The 18,858-nt window shown below is 38.3% G+C and overlaps 1 protein-coding gene across 1 annotated transcript; it reads right to left on the reverse strand.

Annotated features, from left to right (window-relative positions):
* On the reverse strand, positions 355-14,656 carry LOC107640853 (ribulose bisphosphate carboxylase large chain-like). Its single transcript, XM_016344355.2, has 6 exons — positions 14,506-14,656; positions 10,952-11,218; positions 8,483-8,603; positions 3,130-3,191; positions 2,820-2,974; positions 355-1,540 (listed from the first exon to the last, which is right to left on the reverse strand). Exons 1-6 carry the CDS (start codon positions 14,654-14,656, stop codon positions 605-607), a joined length of 1,692 nt encoding a protein of 563 aa, XP_016199841.1. The 3' UTR covers positions 355-604.

Genomic DNA, 18,858 nt, shown 5'->3' on the forward strand with positions numbered 1-18,858 from the left:
TATTCAATAGGAGTAATATATTTAGATTTATAGATTTTATTAATCTATTAAATTTCGAATCTTTATAACGTGAAGAAATCGATCGATTTCTTCACGATCGGATTATATTTGTTTTCAATACTGTTGTCAATATTAGTTTAGTGTTGAAAACATAGAATCGCGAAAAACAAATGAATTCAAATTCGAAAAAAAAAGAATGAAATATTAATATAAATCGAATTTGATTATATTTTTAGTAATTTGTTTTTATTATATAAATAAATATATTCTAGTTGATATTTGTCAATATTCTTTCTAATTTTTTAGAAAAATTATTAAATTATTAATTGAATTTTTTCTATTTCTCTTTATTGAAATACTCCAATTTAACTATTCCATATCCATTTATTTATATACTCTACATTTCTAGACTCTAATATATATCTAATAGATAAGATATATCTAATCGATTAGAATATAGAACTTTATGGATATAATAAAAAAGAAAAAAAAGATATATTATGTTTATGCAATAAATTAAGTATCTTTGTCTTCGGCTCAATCCTTTTTTGAAGATTGAGCCGAGTTTAATTGCAATTATCTAGAACGAACGGTAACCACCGGATTACAAAGTATCCATTGCTGGGAATTCAAATTTGATCGCCTTCCATACTTCACAAGCAGCAGCTAATTCAGGACTCCATTTGCTCGCCTCACGGATGATTTCATTACCCTCACGAGCAAGATCACGACCCTCATTCCGAGCCTGTACACATGCTTCGAGAGCTACTCGATTAGCTACGGCACCTGGTGCATTTCCCCAAGGATGCCCTAAGGTTCCACCACCGAATTGGAGTACGGAATCATCTCCAAAGATCTCGGTCAGAGCAGGCATATGCCAAACGTGAATACCCCCCGAAGCAACGGGAAGAACACCTGGTAGAGAAACCCAATCCTGAGTGAAATAAATCCCACGGCTTCGATCTTTTTCAATAAAATCATCACGTAATAAATCAACAAAACCTAAAGTAATATCTCTTTCCCCTTCAAGTTTACCTACTACGGTACCGGCGTGAATATGATCTCCACCAGACAAACGTAACGCTTTAGCTAGTACACGAAAGTGCATACCATGATTCTTCTGTCTATCGATAACTGCGTGCATTGCACGATGGATATGAAGAAGTAGTCCATTATCCCGGCAATAATGAGCCAAACTAGTATTTGCAGTGAATCCCCCTGTTAAGTAATCGTGCATTACGATAGGAGCGCCCAATTCTCTAGCAAATACAGCTCTTTTTATCATTTCTTCGCATGTACCTGCAGTAGCGTTCAAGTAATGCCCTTTGATTTCACCAGTTTCGGCCTGGGATTTAAAAATTGCTTCGGCAAAAAATAAGAAACGGTCTCTCCAACGCATAAATGGTTGAGAATTCACATTTTCATCATCTTTGGTAAAATCAAGTCCACCGCGAAGACATTCATAAACTGCTCTACCGTAATTCTTCGCGGATAACCCCAATTTTGGTTTAATAGTACATCCCAATAGGGGGCGACCATAATGAAATATTAATATAAATCGAATTTGATTATATTTTTAGTAATTTGTTTTTATTATATAAATAAATATATTCTAGTTGATATTTGTCAATATTCTTTCTAATTTTTTAGAAAAATTATTAAATTATTAATTGAATTTTTTCTATTTCTCTTTATTGAAATACTCCAATTTAACTATTCCATATCCATTTATTTATATACTCTACATTTCTAGACTCTAATATATATCTAATAGATAAGATATATCTAATCGATTAGAATATAGAACTTTATGGATATAATAAAAAAGAAAAAAAAGATATATTATGTTTATGCAATAAATTAAGTATCTTTGTCTTCGGAATCACGCTTGTTTCTATTCTAAGATATTCACTCGCACTTCAACATGATGAATGTGATGATCCGTGACACTCATCACCATTCTCAACCTATGAACCCGTGCCTGACAACCACTTCTGTTCTACCTTAGATTGAGTGTGTATCTCTTTGGTTCCTAGTTCACGAGTTTGATTGCCTCTCATAACAACAGAGCATTCAAATCTGTGAGATCAGAGTCTTCGTGGTATAAGCTAGAATCAATTGGCAGCATTCTTGAGATCCGAAAAGTCTAAACCTTGTCTGTGGTATTCCGAGTAGGATCTGAGAAAGGATGAATGTGACGAGCTTCAAACTCATGAATGTTGGGCATAGTGACAGTGTGCAAAAGGATCAATGGATCTTATTCCAACACTAGTGAGAACCAACAGATAATTAGCCCTATAAAACCCGTAGCTGCACCATTTTCACTGAGAGGACGGATGGTAGCCATTGACAACGGTGATCCACCAACATACAGCTTGCCATGGAAGGAGCCTTGCATGCGTGAAGAAGAAGACAGTAGGAAAGCAGGGATTCAGAAGACAGAGCATCTCCAAAACCTCAACCTGTTCTCCATTACTGCATAACAAGTATCATTTAATTTATGTTCTTTTACTCATTCCAATTAAAACTAAGAATTATTGTTGATATCCTGACTAAGAGTTACAAGATAACCATAGCTTGCTTCAAGCCGACAATCTCCGTGGGATCGACCCTTACTCACGTAAGGTATTACTTGGATGACCTAGTGCACTTACTGGTTAGTTGTGCGGAATTACAAAAGTTTGATTATAATTTCGTGCACCATCTCCCTTGCTGTACTCCCATCTGGCCTCAAGCAGGCCAATCTTTTTTAGAACCACATCTAAAAAAAGCTTTCCGGATGTCAAGTCTTTCACTATTTGAGGATAAGCGTCACAAACCGGAGGAATATGCGGAATATCTAAGAGGGCCTCTAAAGCAGCATCAGAGGTGTCCAGTGTGACACCTCTCAGAAAAATAATTGGGGCGTCCTTCTTTTGAAGATTTTTGTAGAATTCCCTGACCTGGTGTTCATTGACTTCCACCGGATCGAATTCTACGAATTTCCAATGGTAAAAAATTAGTCTATTAAAAATCTGATCCGCATATTTCTTGGGCAAGTTTAGCTTTCTCTCGTAGTGAAAGGCTCGTTTTTCAAGTTTTTGTATTGTTCTTGGGCTTCAGCATTAATGAATGTGTCCGGTTAGTTACTCGGAGGCACAGGAGGAGGACGAGCCAAAGGATTGGATTTTTCCTTTCCTTTGCGAGCCATCCTGAAAAAGACAAAAATAGAGTACAACTCAAGAGAAACAGATAAGAATCACAGAAAGAAGGAGGATATAATTAAGTAATTCAAATAAGAGCCAATAAGGTAAACAACACTTAATTAAGGAAAAACATCCAAAAAGAGGTTGAATGCTGAAAAGGAAATGTATTTTCCCAAAATTAAGTAACCTAAGTAACAAATGAAAGAATGAACAACAATTAAAGCATACATATGACTTAGGTGTAACAATGCAAGTGAATTGACTTGAGAAAGATATTGATTGTTGCAGTTTTACAATTAAAGTTTGAAGACTTAGAAAAAATTGGCACAAAAGGCAATAATCAAAGCCATAGTGAAAGCATGCACATATTCATGTTGAAAAGATAAGAAATGATCACATATACATAACTTCTTGTCCAAAGCAATACTTGGTTGAAGAACAGATTGCATTGCTCAAAAACATAAAGGAACAAGTGGCTATGTATATGGTCATTGATGTTAAAAACACATGAATAAGCATTTAATCAATTCACTCAAAAAAACAAATGTATGTACAGCTGCAAATGGCACCAAACAAATTTCAAGATTTATGAGTTTAAGGCTAGTTTGGTGTTTAAGCAAAAGGAATGAGTAGTCAGTACATAATGCAGCAAATTAGCATGCTATGCACTTGCAAATGCATCAAACAAAATAATGTCAGCTTGGTATTCTACACAGCTACAGATTTCGAGTTCAGTTTGATGTTCCAGCATGAATAACACAGAGTGCAAAAATAGTTTTATCTTAGGCAACATCCACGATCGACAGAGAATTGCACAAGTAGAAATTAACAATGAAAAATGGGAAGAAAATTCAAAACCTATGCTGATCAGACACAGAAGTTGAATCAAAAATCCATTCAGGCCTTATATCAAGCATGTTATGTGCATTAGTGAAACAACATTCTCAGTTCATACACAGCAGCATTCATAGTTCATACAAAGCAGCATTTACCCAGAAATCCAAAAATAATCAGTCAATCAACAGCATTCAGTCTAGAAATAGAAGCCATTTAACCTAAATCCTCTTAATCACTAAAACAACATTAAAAACGGAATTAAAAAGCAAGTAAAATAAAGCAGTAGAAAATGGAATAGGGGCAAGGAACATGGGAAAGAAATGGAACCTGTAATGCAGAAGGAAGGAGAAGAAACAGACAGAAAAGGAGGGTGGTGGTTGCGCGGTCGCGGCGGCACACACACTTGCCGCCGCTGGTGGCTGGTCGCCAGACTGAAAGGCATGGCCTAGGGATTGCTGGCGCGGGCAGCAGGGTGCAGCGCAAATACAAGGAAAATAAGAGGGGGAAATGTAGAAGAGAGAGAAGAAGAAGAAGGGAAGAGAGAGAGATAGAGGGTCGGCGATGGTCGCCAGCGGTGAAGCGGTCGGACGGAGGTGGTGGCGTTGGCTAGGGTGGTCTGGATTGAGTAGGGTTTGTGGTCGGGTGGTGTTGGGTTCAGAGAAGGGAGAAGAAGAAAGGTTTGGGGTGTTTGGGGGAAACTGAAGCGCGACTCTCTTTCTTTTTGAATTAACGTTCAAAAAGTGACCTGTGCGGACGCACAAGGTCGTGTACGGACGCACAAACAAGAGAAATGGCAAGGCATGTGCACACACAGCAGCGTGCAGACGCTGCGGACAGAAGGAGTATCGCGGCCTGTGCGGATGCACGAGGTTATGTGTGGACGCACAGAAGGAAAGAAGGGGTTGCGTTCACACGCACAAGCCGAGCACGTGCTGTGAATAGAGAGAGTGTTTAGGGGTGTGCGTCCGCACATTGATATGCGTACGTACAGGGACGGAAAAACAGGGGAACTGTGCACGCGCACAAGGCTGTGCGGACGCATAGGTCTCTGTTCCCGCAATAAAAATTTTGCCTCTAAGGCATCAAACTTGATATCCAAAACAGGTTTTCAAGTCCCAAAACATCATAAAACTCCCAAAAACACATTATTTCACTAAAATTACCCAACAAACTTCAAAATAAAACTAACCAACCAAGCAAAATAACCAATTATTCATGAAACAAAAACTAAAAGAGAGAAGGTTAGAAGGATATTACCATGGTGGGGTGTCTCCCACTTAGCACTTTGGTTTATAGTCCTTAAGTTGGACTTGGTGAGGAGATCCTTGTTAGGGCGGCTTATGTTTCCAGTCCTCCTTGAATCTCCAACCAAGTTTGCTATTGATTTGACCTCGAGGGTCCCAAATGAATTGTATCAAACTCTTAAGAGACTTCAAGCTAGCAACTAGGATCTTTAAGTATTGATTCTTGAAATTAATACCCGGATCCCATACTTGAGTTCTTCTATCACCATTGACATACTTATACACTCCCTGGAATCCACTAAATTGACTCTTGCACCAAAATTGAGCTCCAAATGTTAAGTTGGCTCCTTTGATGAACTTTGCATTTCTTTGCCAATTAGCATTCTTCTCTCTACCATCCACTACTCCAAGAAGGGTTTGAAGTTGACAATCCATCTCCAAGATGGCATATTGATGTGCGCCTAGAAAGCTTGTTGAAGAAGTCCTCTCCTGCTCAATTCGTTCTTGCACAACTATCTTTACCTCTTAGTGAACAAAATCTTCCTCAACCTCCTTTGAATCTTCCTCATCATCACTCAAGTAAAAAATTGGAGGTTGTGTGAAGTCCACATCAACATCTCCTTCCAAATCCAATAAGGGAGGCTCATGAAGGTCATTGGCGGGGTTAACCAAGTTGGACAAAAAATCTTGAATGATGGAATCCTCTTGATCACTTCCTACCAACTCTTCATTTATCTCCTCTTGTGCTTCATGTTGTGACTTGATATCTTCTACTTGATTTTGTAATTCCTTGCTCACTCCACACTTTTCACTTGGTTCTACACATTCATCCATTAGAACTTCTTGGTCATGTCATGAACGCAATGAAGCTAACCGGTTAAGAGTTTCTGCTACTGTAGACATGCCTTGCTCTTGCTTCTTTCGGAACTCTTGTTGTTCTTGAATGAGCATGAAAAGTACTTCTTGTGTGGCTTGATCCATATGTGAAGATGAAGATTGAGGTGATGAAGGTTGACAATCAAACTCATGATGGTAAGGGTTATGGTTTTGTATGTAGTGAGGTGATGGTGTATAGAATTGGTGGCTAGAAAGGTAAGTGTTTGGGTTTCATTGGGGTACATTGTGGTAATAGTGTAAAATGTCATAAAGAAAATATAAACAAAGACTTACTAACAAAAGCAAAAAAACAACCAAAAAGTACTATTTACACTATTAACATATTCACATCAACCAAAAGATATAACACCGTTTGCATTCCCACACAACGGCGCCAAATTTGACAAAGAGAATTCTTGCATGGTTTGGAATCAATCAAAACAAGCATCAATTCGTTGGTAGCATAGTCCAAACCGACATTGAATTCTCAAGATCAAATATTAAATCCAATACCAAATAACTGAGATTGAGAGTAATTCAACCTCGGGTCGTTCTCCCTAGGATGCAATCGAAGTGTTACGCTTTCGGTTGTGGAGGCAAAAAGGGGTTTTGAACCAAAGAACGAAATATTAAAAGAACTAATTAATAAAAGAAATAAGAGATGATCAAAATTGTAACTAATGCAATTAAAGAGAAGATGAGATCAAAACTAGTGAAAATACTATAAATGCAAAAAGAGCCTTGACTTGGAAATGAGAATCTAAGGAATTTTATCATTTCCATAACCACAACTATGGTAATTATCATGAGTCAATCTCGCTTAGTTAACCCCAACTATCGAGGAGTAAGTCAAGCAAGTATAATTGACCTTAATCCATAAGTCCTAACCAACTTACCAAACTAGTTGATAAAAGGCTAGCGTCAATGGAAACAAGAGTCAACTAACTACCCATGAACTACCACTAAATATCGAACATTACGAATCTAGTATCCTAGGAACTCAAATCCCAAGCCAAGGTGTGAAAATCTACTCAAAACTCAAAGTTGGCATTTTCACAAACATCTTATGTGCATAAAAGTAAAACATGGAAAATTGCAAAGTAAAATGGAAAACTATAACCAACTATCAACAATATCAACAAGAGACAAGCAATCAAGCATAAAGAAAGCATAAGATATGAAATTCATTAATCAAAACTTCAAGAAACTAAAAATTGCAAATATGAACAAAGTAACTTGAACCAAAGGAAATGAAAATAAAGGCAATATAATTAAAGAGGAAATTGAGAGTACTTACAATTAAAGAAGCAAAATCCAAAATCAAAGCTTGCTATAAAATGCTACAATGGAAATGAAAATGAAACCCTAAGAGAGCAATCTACTCTACACTACTCCTACTCCTAATACTATGAAAAACTTGTAAAAACTAAAAACTAAAATGTGCTAAAGCCTAATGCCTTCATATGTGTTGAATTCTCCTTCATATAGCATCCAAAATCAGCATTCAAGCCTTTCAAAATGGGCCAAGAGGCCTCAGAAATCTCAAAGCACATGTTTCATTAATACAACCACGTGCAGGGACCTGTGCGTACGCACAGATGTGTGCGTACGCACACTCGGCTGAAAGTTGACCTGTGCATACGCACAGGTGCTTGTGCGCATGCACACATGGAAATTATTTCTTGTGCGCACGCACAGGTGGTTGTGCGCACACACACTTCGCTGTGTGTACTTTTTCTTGTTTTCTTCATGTTTTCTCCCTTGTACATGCTTTCTTCCACTTTTGGCTATCCATTCTTACCTCTAAGGCCTGAAATCACTCAGCAAATATGTCATGGCATCAAATAGAATAAAAGTGGAATTAAATTGCTCATTTCAAGCACAAAAATGCATGTCTTCACATTTAGGATCAAATTGGGGATAAAACACAAAAGTATGCTATTTTGGTGCTTATGTATGAGTTCATGTGATAAAATCTATCCAAATTGAGTCAAAATATATAATCAAATATGGACTCATCACGTACGCGTCATATCAAAATTTTTCAATCTCAAAACTAAAATTTGATCGCAGTCGTTGGGGGTAACGTTGGTTCACCAACGTTCCCTCCAACGTTGCACACTTGTGCGTACGCGCACTGCCTTGTACGTGCGCACACTTGCAATTTTTTTCTTCTTGTGCGTACGCACACAACACTGTGCGTACACACACAAGGCAATTCTTCCAGCTCCAGTTTTGAGATTAGTCGAGGACGTTGGGGGTAACGTTGGTTCACCAACGTTCCCTCCAACGTTGGCACCCAGTTTTGCATAACGTTGCCAGCAATGTTGGTGAGCCAACTTTGGCCACCAACATTGCTCTTCAAGCCCTTGGAACATTGGTGGCAACATTGGTGAGCCAACTTTGGCCACCAACGTTGCCTTCTCTGCTTCTTTCTCACCATTCCTCTGCTTCTCTTCACCTATCATCAACCAAACAAATGCATCAAAGCTTTGCCATAATCACAAGATTTTTGCACCATTCATAGCATCAAGTAATTCCTTGCATAGATCTTGTGAAAATGCACATAATTAACCATGTTTGATTGAATCAAGGTATTCATGAAATTCTCATCCAAATACTTACTTATTGCTTAAGAAAGTGCATGAAACCATATTAAAACAAATGAAAAAGGCTTGTGAAATTGCCCTAAGATGCCTAGGCATCACAACACCAAACTTAAATCTTGCTTGTTCCCGAGCAAGCAGTAAAACATGAGAAGAATGAATGAAAACAGAGAGGAAACATGTCCTTATTGGAAAGCACTCAGTCTAGGTTCATGGGGTTTCATGCAAGATATATTTGAAGCTCAACTCTTATTGGTTTCCAGGTTTGAAATGTCCCTCTAAGTGCTAACTAAGGTGCTTCTATGAAACCTTGTTATTCATTGATCCTTGGTGTTTGATTTTTGTTTTTCTTTTGCTTTAGAAACTTATTCTTTACAGCTTAGTGTTCTGTGTTGAAGTAGCTTTTTAGATAAGTTTTTAGTCAACACTCCCGATCTAGTTGGCTCAAGGTGTTGGATGATGAAGCACCCTTCAGACCTACTAACTCAAGCCTCTCCTCAACACATACACACCAAAAACACTTGGCTCACAATTCATCCTAAAGACATTGATGCCCAGCACCTCTTTGGGTCACTAAATGCCTTGCAACTAGGTTGCTCTTGATAGTGGACTTTTGGTTGATAATTCCGGGATAGTTAACCCAAGTTACCAAGTGTTAAAACACTCCTTAGAACCTAGTCATCCAAGCAGATCCTAGTACAAAAACACCACAGGCATGTATCTTAAGGGTTAAGCTATTGGTGCCTAGCTTATTCATTGTTTCTTTTTCGTTTTGGTTGCCAACGTTGGTGCTGGCTGTTGGTGGCCCAACTTTGCAACCAACGTTGACTTTTCTTTCCTTCTTTCTTGTTCTTTCTTTCTTCCAAGGATTTTTTATTTCTCAAAGGTTTCACATATAGCAACAAAGTTCATACTTAAGGGACATTCTACCCTTCATCTTTATTAGTGAGCTTGCTAAACAATCAAACATATACCACCACTTAACCTTATTCTATTTCCTACCAAATTGGACTATTACTCTTTCTGTTTCAAAGAATTTTTCTTTTATTCAATCAAAAGGGGACAAAGCATACATTCAAGCAAGATGAAAATGAAACAAGCACTTAGACTAGCACACTTAAATGACAATTAAGAAAAACAAACAAACAGAATTCAAATGACTTAAACTTGAAGTAAACTCATAAAACAGAAGAGATTGGGAGTAAGTTCTTCCTTATTAAATTAATGATCAAGGAACAGCACCACCTTTCATTCTTTGGGTTGTTTTCCTTTATTTGACTCCCCTTTCTTCTTTGGTTCTTGTTTCTTTTTCCTTCTTGTTTCCTCTCATTGTTATCTAGGCTCATATTCCTCTTCCCAAAGTCTAGCATCTATCAATCTTTGCTTCATTCTTTCTTCATTTCTTTTTGCTCTTGCCCTTTGTGTTTCTCCTACTTGAGTGACCTGTTGATATGGTTGGATTTCTCAATTCAATACAGGCATGCAAGCAGTTAGGTAGCTAAGCTTGGCTTCAGTGTCTATATCATATTTAACCCGATCTAAATGCCTAGACTCTCTGGCTGTATGATATAGATTTTTCCAGTGAAACAAGTTTTGGAGGTATATTTCTTGCTGAGCTTGTTGTTGGGACAATTTGTTGAAGGATTCTTGGAATTGAGCAGACTATTCCCTTTGTTGATCTAGTAATCTTGATTGAAATTCTCTTTGTTGATCCATCATTCTCAGCTGGAACTCCTCTTGTTTTTCTTGAACCTTTATGTATTGTTGGGATAGGCCTTCAATAACGCTCTGGATTTGACTCATGTCCATAGTAGATGGTAGTGAAACCTGTTACTCCTCTTGCTGCTCTTCTTCCACTTGTTATTCCTCCCTCATTCTCCTCCTTTGTGGTTTTCTTTGTTGTTGGGCAGCCGTGACATATGTCATTATCTCAATGGTGATTGGCTTGCCTGGATGTAGCCAAATAGGATTTGCATCTTCTAGCGCCACCCTAGCCTTTATGCATAGACGAAGAATGTTGCTAGGGTAGTGGAGCCAAGAGTCAGGGGAACTCTTCTTAGAAAGCTTTTGGATGTTTTTGGCTATGAGCTCATGAACTTTAATCTCTCCTCCTATCATGATGCAATGCAGCATAGTGGCTCTCTTAATATTGACCTCTGAAATGTTCATGCTGGGGAGGATGGATCTCCTAATGATATCATACCACCCCTTGGCTTCTGGGTAAGATCTCCTCTTTTTAGAAATATTGGCATTCCATTGGACTCCCTCACCCAGTCAGCCCTAACTACGCAAATGTCACTAGCAATCTCCTCACAATCAGGGTTACCACCCACTCTCTCATGGTAACTAGCTTCATCAAAATGTGCTGTTCTTAGGCCAAGAACCTTCATGATGGCCTTTGGACTGAAGTCAACCTCTACATCTCTTACATAACTTTTGTAAGAGGTGTCAATGCTTGTGTTCTCCCTCACTGTGTTGGCATAGAACTCCTTTACAATGTTTGCATTTATTCTGGTGATTGGAGGAGTGAGGAGCTCCCATTTTCTTTTTCTAATCTTCTCTTTGATTTCTTGGCCCTCATCCTCGGGAAGTTGGAATTAGGTCTCATCCATTCGAGTTGTATCTCATAGAATACTGACTTGAACCTCCATTTGTCATAAAGAGTTTCTTCTTCAACGGGTTCTTTTCCTTTCCTTCTTCTGGAGCTTGATGAGGCTGCCATGGTTGCTCTGGAGTTGGCCGAATAGAAGATCAAGAATTAGTGAGGAAGAGTGGCTAGTATCTTGTGCAAAGTGGAATGAGAGTGAGGCTTGAGGGTGAAGTAAGTGATTTGATCAAGTAAGAGTGATTTGAACAAAAAGAGAGCACGGTTATGAATTGAACTTTATAGGGATACAAGAACTGAAATTTTGAATGCAAGAGTGTATAAATTTGAAGTGTGAAACTCGGTTCAAGTGGGGGTTATTTATAGCAAAAATTGATGAAGAATGAATGGTAAGGATGCTTTTGAGATGGCAAAAATGGATGGTATGCATGTAGAATTGAATGAAGACAAGGATTGCTTCCTCATTAGGTATGTAGGTTCAGTCATCTAGGTGATATGCCTCTCCAACCAATGTGCAGAATTGTGCTTCCCAATGAGCAACTTCCAAGGACATGTGACTTGCTTTTGCTCTAGGATAGCCGTGCATTCCCTTGCCTTTTCCTCTCCATCAATCTTCTCTTCTATATGCCTATTAACCACATCAGAACAAAATGAATTAAAATAATTGGCGGTAAAGTAAATGAAAAGCAATAGCTAAATTTTAAATTTTTGAAATTTTTTTTGGCTAAGTGTTCCTTATGCATTAATAACCAACCGTCACTCTTGCAAGCATATATATAGCCCTGGTGGACACCAAACTTAGTGTTTGGCCGTGTGGTTCAAAGGGTTATGTTCAATTCCTAGGATGTACATCTAGTGACCCTTATGCACCATCCTAGGTGCCTTGCACATCAAGCTTGTCATCCACCTTCTAAATCATGCAGCAATTCAATGAAGTTCTTATCACCTTTGATTCAATCATCATAAAGAACACTTTATTTTTCTACTTTTAAGCATAAACTCAAAAAGAATGCAAAACCTGGTTAAACTCTCATGAGATTCAAGACTTAAAACAAATTTGACTCTCATTAATTGTACTCATAGCATAGTTACAACACCAAACTTAATGTTTGGCTATATACTTCAAGAAAGTGCTTGAGTATATATCCTAAGATAGCTATATGATCATCTTGCTTGAAAACTATCTTAGGGTGCCTTTAGGCACACCAAACTTAGAAATTAATCATATGCTTCAAGATACTATATGCAGCAGTCAAATTTGTTTATGAAAGCCTAAATTCATGCGAGAAAACCATTGATTATTAACAGTAAAGCAGTAAATGAAAATGTTTAAACACGGGTTGCCTCCCATGAAGCGCTCGTTTATTGTCACTAGCTTGACATTAGTTCTCTGTTTGTTAGGAAGGCAGATAATGTCTTAGGTCTTCTCCTCTTGCAGTTAATCTGTCTCTGCTTGCCTCTTTGAGAATCTCTACATGCTCCAAGGATAAGATTTTATTGATGATGTACACTTGAGCTAGCTGAGATGGAATTGTAGGAAGATGAGGTGGGATTAGTGGTTGGTGGATTGATATCACTTTGTCCCCTGGAGAGAAATCCTCTGTAGGGATCTTCTTGTTTTTCCATCCCCTTGGTACCTTTTTCCTAATTCTCTTCTCTCCTTCAAGTGGTGCTTAAGTGATTCTTGTGTCAGGAGGGTCCTTATTGATTGTCCCTTTTGAACTTTGTGGTTCCAGCTTCTCCTTGGACTTCTTTGATTGTTGTATCACTTGAATTTCTTGTTTTTCTACCAAGGAGGTCTTGAAAGGTTCTGCTTGTGATTCATTGTTTATTTCCTCCAAGATGCTTCCTTGTGATCATCCTTCGGGTCTTTATTCTCTTGTTCAGATTCATGTGAGGGCTTGAAGACATGAAAGGTGAGTTGTTCATCGTGTATTCTCAATATCAACTCTCCCTGCTCAACATCTATGAGTGCTCTGGTTGTGGCCAAGAATGGTCTCCCCAGAATGATTTGGTGAAGATAACTTTCTTCCATTTCAAGAACAACAAAGTCTGTAGGGAGGAAGTACTTCCCTACCCTGACTAGCACATTTTCAACAACTCCTAGTGCTTGTTTCTGGGTTTTGTAAGCCAGTTGAAGAGTTACATCTGTGGATTTCAGCTCATTAATTTGCAGCTTCTTCATGAGAGACAAGGGCATTAAATTTATGCTAGCTCCAAGATCACAGAACCCTCTGTCAATCATTGTATCCCCTATAGTACAAGGGATGTAAAAAATCCCTGGATCTGTCTTCTTTATGGGCAAATCCTTCTGGATGAGGGCACTGCTCTCCTGAGTCATCACTATTGTTTGCCCACCCTTTAAGGTACTCTTCTTGGTTAGCAACTTCTTCATGCACTTAATATATGAGGGCATCCGTTGGAGGGCTTCAATGAAGGAAATGTTGATATGAAGAGATGTAAATATATCTAGGAACCCAGAATACATCTTTCCTTTTTCACCACCCCTGAGTCTCTAAGGGAATGGTGCTTTTGGCACATATGACTTCAAGGTTTCCTTCTCCATTAGTTCCTTCATTTGTGCAGAGTCAATTCCTTGTTCTTTCTCTACCAACTTCTCCTTTAGAACCCCTTGGTTGCGCTCTGTTGGCTTGCAGATTTCTTCCTCCAAGGTCTCCTCACTTCTTAGAGTGATTGCCTTGTATTCTTCCCATCTCACATTCTTTGTTTCTCCTCTTGGATTCTTCTCAATGTCACTTGGAAAACTGTCAGTGGATTTAGGGATTTGTTGAGATAGGTGTCCTACTTAAGATTCAAGCTTCTTGATGGCATCTCCCTGGTTTTTCATATTAGACCTTACTTCCTCTTTGAATACTCTATTTTCTTGAAAATCCTTACAAAGTTTTTCAAGCAAGGCTTCAATCCGGGATAATCTATCCTTAGTTGGCAGTGGTAGGTTAGAATTTGGGGCTTGAGAATGGTTATTTTGTGTTTGATATGGGGCTGGAAAGCGTTGTTGTGTGGCGTTTGGTATGATCTTTGATTGGTTTGTTGGTAAGTGGGATTGTTGTAATAGTTAGAGTTGTGAGGTCTCTGATCTTGATTTTGGTTCTGCTGATTTCCTCACCCAAAGTTTGGGTGGTTCTTCTAACCAGGATTGTAGGTTTTGGAATGTGGATCATAGGATTGTCTTGATGAGTTTCCAACATAATTGGCTTGCTCACATTCACCTCCTTCCTCTGCATCCACCCCTTCTTGAGCTGGTGGTTGAATATTGACTGCTGCAACTTGGTTCCTCTCCATCTGCTTGGTGAGTGATTGATGATTGGATTTTTGATGGTTTAGAATTTCACGAATGAAATCTCGTTGCAAGTATAGTTTCTAAACCAATCACTAATCCTTTCATACAAAAAGTTGTTTGTCACTAAAACAAACCCCTAAAATTTATAAACCGAAGTATTCAAACCTCGGGTCGTTCTCCCTAGGAATTGAGTTGGATTGGGCCCACAAGGCTTTAGAATTCGTTGGCCACGTTTTGCTTTAAGTGAACTAGGTGGCAGCAACAGCGCGTGTGCGTACTTTGCGCGTGCGCGCCACCATACGTGTAGCAACTATGGCAAATCTTATATCGTTTCGAATCCCCGGATGTTAGCTTTCCAACCCAACTGGAACCGCCTCATTTGGATCTCTGTAGCTCACGTTATTGTCGATTAAGTACGAAGAGGTTTTCATTTCACAACACTTATGCATTGATCTTATTGAGCTTCACTTTGGGGCATTTTGTCCCCTTTTTATTTCTTTCTTTTTCGTTTTCTTTCTTTTTCCATTTTTTTTCTATACTTTTCATATATATATTTTTTTTTTGTTTTTCTCATCTTTTCTTTCTTTCAAACTATATACAAGAGTACCAATGCATAAGGTCTATACATTTAATCAATACATGAGCATGTACCCAATCCCCAATATTTACAATAATAATACAAAACTACCCTTTTATTCACCCAATGTCCCAAGGTTTCCACACTTGAATGATACACACACTCTAGCCTAAGCTAATCAAAGATCCAAATTAAGGGACAATTATTGTTTTTCGCTTTAAGGCTTGTAATGTGCTAAAATAAGAATAAGTGGGTTAAGCGTAGGCTCAAATTTGGCTAACAAAGGAAGATAAAAGGTAGGCTATTTGGGTAAGTGAGCTAATGAAATGATGGCCTCAATCATATAAATGCATGAATACACAAAATAATGGACATAAAGAATCAAACAAATCAAAGATTACAATCATAGAAAGAGAATAATGCACACAAGAAGGAAAAATAAGTGGTTGTAAGATGTAACCACACCGTTAGGCTCAAATCTCACAAGCTTGTGTTCTTTGCTCAAAACATATTCCACAATATATATAATTCAAGCAAGTTCTATGAAAAGTTTTCACTCAAATCAATTGACATGCCCTATAGATAGAAATCCGTGGAAAATTTCATTATTTTGACTAAGCTTATTGTGTATATATATGCAAAAATAAGAAAATGCAACAAAAATCCAAAAAACCTAAAATGAAATGCAAAAGTGTTGGGATTAGAAATTTGTCACCCAAAATCGCCGACCGGTCGGACGACCTCCCCACACTTAAAAGTTTGCACCGTCCTCGGTGCACTCAAAGATGAGCAAGGGGGTACGGCGACTCTTCGGATTGCTATGTGTTCTTTCTTCCACTTCCATGGTTGCTTGTGGTGCATTCGTTATGAAAAACAAAAATATAACACCATAAGGTGAGAAGATATAAAAGCAAAGAAGCATACATTGTTGGAATGAGGTAGATCACTAGAAATGAGTGAGTGAATTAGTGTGACATGAATGACAAATAAGTGTGTGAATTCTAAATTGCGCGGTTTAGAACACACATTAGTATAAAGAGCTATGTCATAAAAGAAGCATGCACTGTACTCATTCTAGTGTGCTTGAGATGCTTTAAGTAAGCTTGTAAGGTAAGACAAGCATTAGAGAAGCATGAAAGCATTTAAGTCAAACATATGGATGGATATAATCATGAAATACAATGCATTAAGGTAAATGCTCAACATTATCCATCAAGAGATTGCCTAATCGAGGGAAAAGGATCCAAATCACATGGTGGCTAGCTACAACATGCAATTCAAAAGAGTTATAAGCTCGAAGACAATTCTTATCACTTGGTATTTTTTCAAAAGGTAAGCATGAAGAACTCAAAACCAAGTAACAAAATATAACCTCAATCATAGAATCCAACAAAGATTATCTAAAAAAATTCATGCTAAAATAGCATTTAGGCAATAAGGGATATAGCAATGTATGGTAAATAAAGTCAATACTCCAACACTTATGATGAAAAGAGAGAAAATAAAATGAAAACTAAACTAAAACTAACTAATCAATTAACTAACTAACTAATTAACTAACAACCAACTAAAATAAATGGTTATCGATGGTGTTTGGAAGTGTTGGATGAGGGGTAGAAGAAGGGAAGAAGAAAGGAAAAAGGGAGAAATGGAAGGAGGAGAAGAAAAGAAATGGATGGAAGAAAGGGCATCCACGCGCACGCACGCATGGCGCGCGCGCGTCGTTGGCTTATTTCGAGAGTGGCGCGTACGCGTCATGTGCGCGAGCGCGCAAATAGGTTTGTGCCAAAGGCACAACGTTGGCGCGGCGTGGGCATAACTCTCTGGAAAATGTATGGAATGTAGAACTTCTCAATCCACGCGTACGCACACATGGCGCGCGCGCGTGGATGGTCGAAAATGCTGGAAGTGCGCGTACGCGCCATGTACGCGTACGCGTGGATGGTGCTCTGTTTTTTCAAAAAAAAAAAACTATGTTTTTGCACCAATCCAAGCATTCGAAATTTTTGTTGAACTTGCTTGAAAGAATTTATTTTGGAACATGGTTTTGAGCTAAGAACACAAGCTTGTGAGATTTGAGCCTAATGGTGTGGTTACATCTTATAACCACTTATCTTTCCTTTGCATGATCTTTATCACCAAGGGAACTCAATTCTTGCTTCATTCTTTCCAAGTCTTCATTCAAAAATTGTTTTGGAGGTTGTGCACTTTCCTCCTCGACATCAATTTCAATCATCTTGGAGGGGTTTTCTTCAACTCTATGTTCCCATGTAAGCTCCGCATCTCCTAAGTCTTCTACCACTTCTTCCTTGTCTTCAACAATTAAAGCTTCCTCCAATTGTTCCAATACAAAGCAACTTCCCTTATTTTTCACCGGAGTTTCCAATCTTTCCTTCATGCTATGCTCTTTAATTGGTTCTCCACATGTGACCATGGGAGTGCTTTGAGTGCTCAAGCATTGGGAGGCTAAAATGCTTACTACCTTGGTCAAGGTAGCCATAAATTCTAGTGTCTCCCTTTGCATTTCTCCTTGACCTTGAAGTATAAGGCTAAGGGTTTCATCCATTGAGAATTGGGGTGGATAAGAGGGTTCATTGTCTTGGAGAAAGAGTTTATTATAGGAAGGTGGTTCTTCTTGGTAAGGTGGTGGTGTGTATTGAGGTGGTTCTTGGGGGTAGTAATCTTGGAATTGTGGTTCCATGTATGGCCCATATGGTTCAAAAGGAGGTTGGTATGGTAGGTAAGGATCATGGTCATATGGAGGCGTTTGTTGAAAATAGGCTTGTGAGTGTGGTTGAGGTTCATGTTGAGGATATGACTCATAGGCATATGGTGGTGGTTCTTGAAAGTCACAAGGAGATTCACCATAGCCATTGGATTGATATGCATCATAGAATGGCTCTTCTTCATAGTGCATTGGTGGAGGTTGTTGCCAAGAGGATTGATCATAAGCATATGGCTCCTCCCACCTTTGGTTATCCCATCCTTGACACACATCTTCATTGTAGCTCCCATCACCTACAACATAGTTGTAATCACACTCATAGCCGAAATGAGAATTCATGGTGAAAAGATAAAATAAAAACAAAAGCTAATAGAAAACAAAAGAAACGAAATTCTACAACTAGCAAATAAAGCAAAAAGCAAGATATTCACACTATTCACATATGTACAATAACCAATAACATAACACCATTGCAATTCCCCGGCAACGGCGCCATTTTGATGATTGTATTTTTGATGGTTTAGAATTTCACAAATGAAATCTCGTTGCAAGTATAGTTTCTAAACCAATCACTAATCCTTTCATACAAAAAGTTGTTTGTCACTAAAACAAACCCCTAAAATTTATAAACCGAAGTATTCAAACCTCGGGTCGTTCTCCCTAGGAATTGTAATGAAGTGTCTTGTTATCGGTTGTGAGTTATATTTGGGGTTTTGATATGAAGCATGAAAGATAAATGGTAAGAAAGTAAACTAATGGCTAAAAAGGTCTTGGCAAGGGTTGGTGGTCAAAGATCTCTATCCTAATCACTAACCACAATATGAGAATTGGCAAGGATTAATCTCATTAAATCATCCTCTAACTAGTAGTAAAGGAAAGTCAAATGAGCTATATCAATCCTA

This window comes from Arachis ipaensis, chromosome B05, assembly GCF_000816755.2.
Source record: "Arachis ipaensis cultivar K30076 chromosome B05, Araip1.1, whole genome shotgun sequence".
Classification (NCBI taxonomy): Eukaryota; Viridiplantae; Streptophyta; class Magnoliopsida; order Fabales; family Fabaceae; genus Arachis; species Arachis ipaensis.

What these genes read in the sequence shown, in the direction of transcription:
- LOC107640853 (XM_016344355.2), bottom strand. Translation starts at nt 14,656, where the DNA reads ATGGAGAGGAACCAAGTTGCAGCAGTCAATATTCAACCACCAGCTCAA. An exon ending in TTCCAAAACCTACAATCCTG is followed by an intron (nt 11,219 to 14,505) that starts GTTAGAAGAACC and finishes ATGCCAACACAG; the next exon opens with TGAGGGAGAACACAAGCATT. An exon ending in GAGCAATGTTGGTGGCCAAA is followed by an intron (nt 3,192 to 8,482) that starts GTTGGCTCACCA and finishes TGTCTTTTTCAG; the next exon opens with GATGGCTCGCAAAGGAAAGG.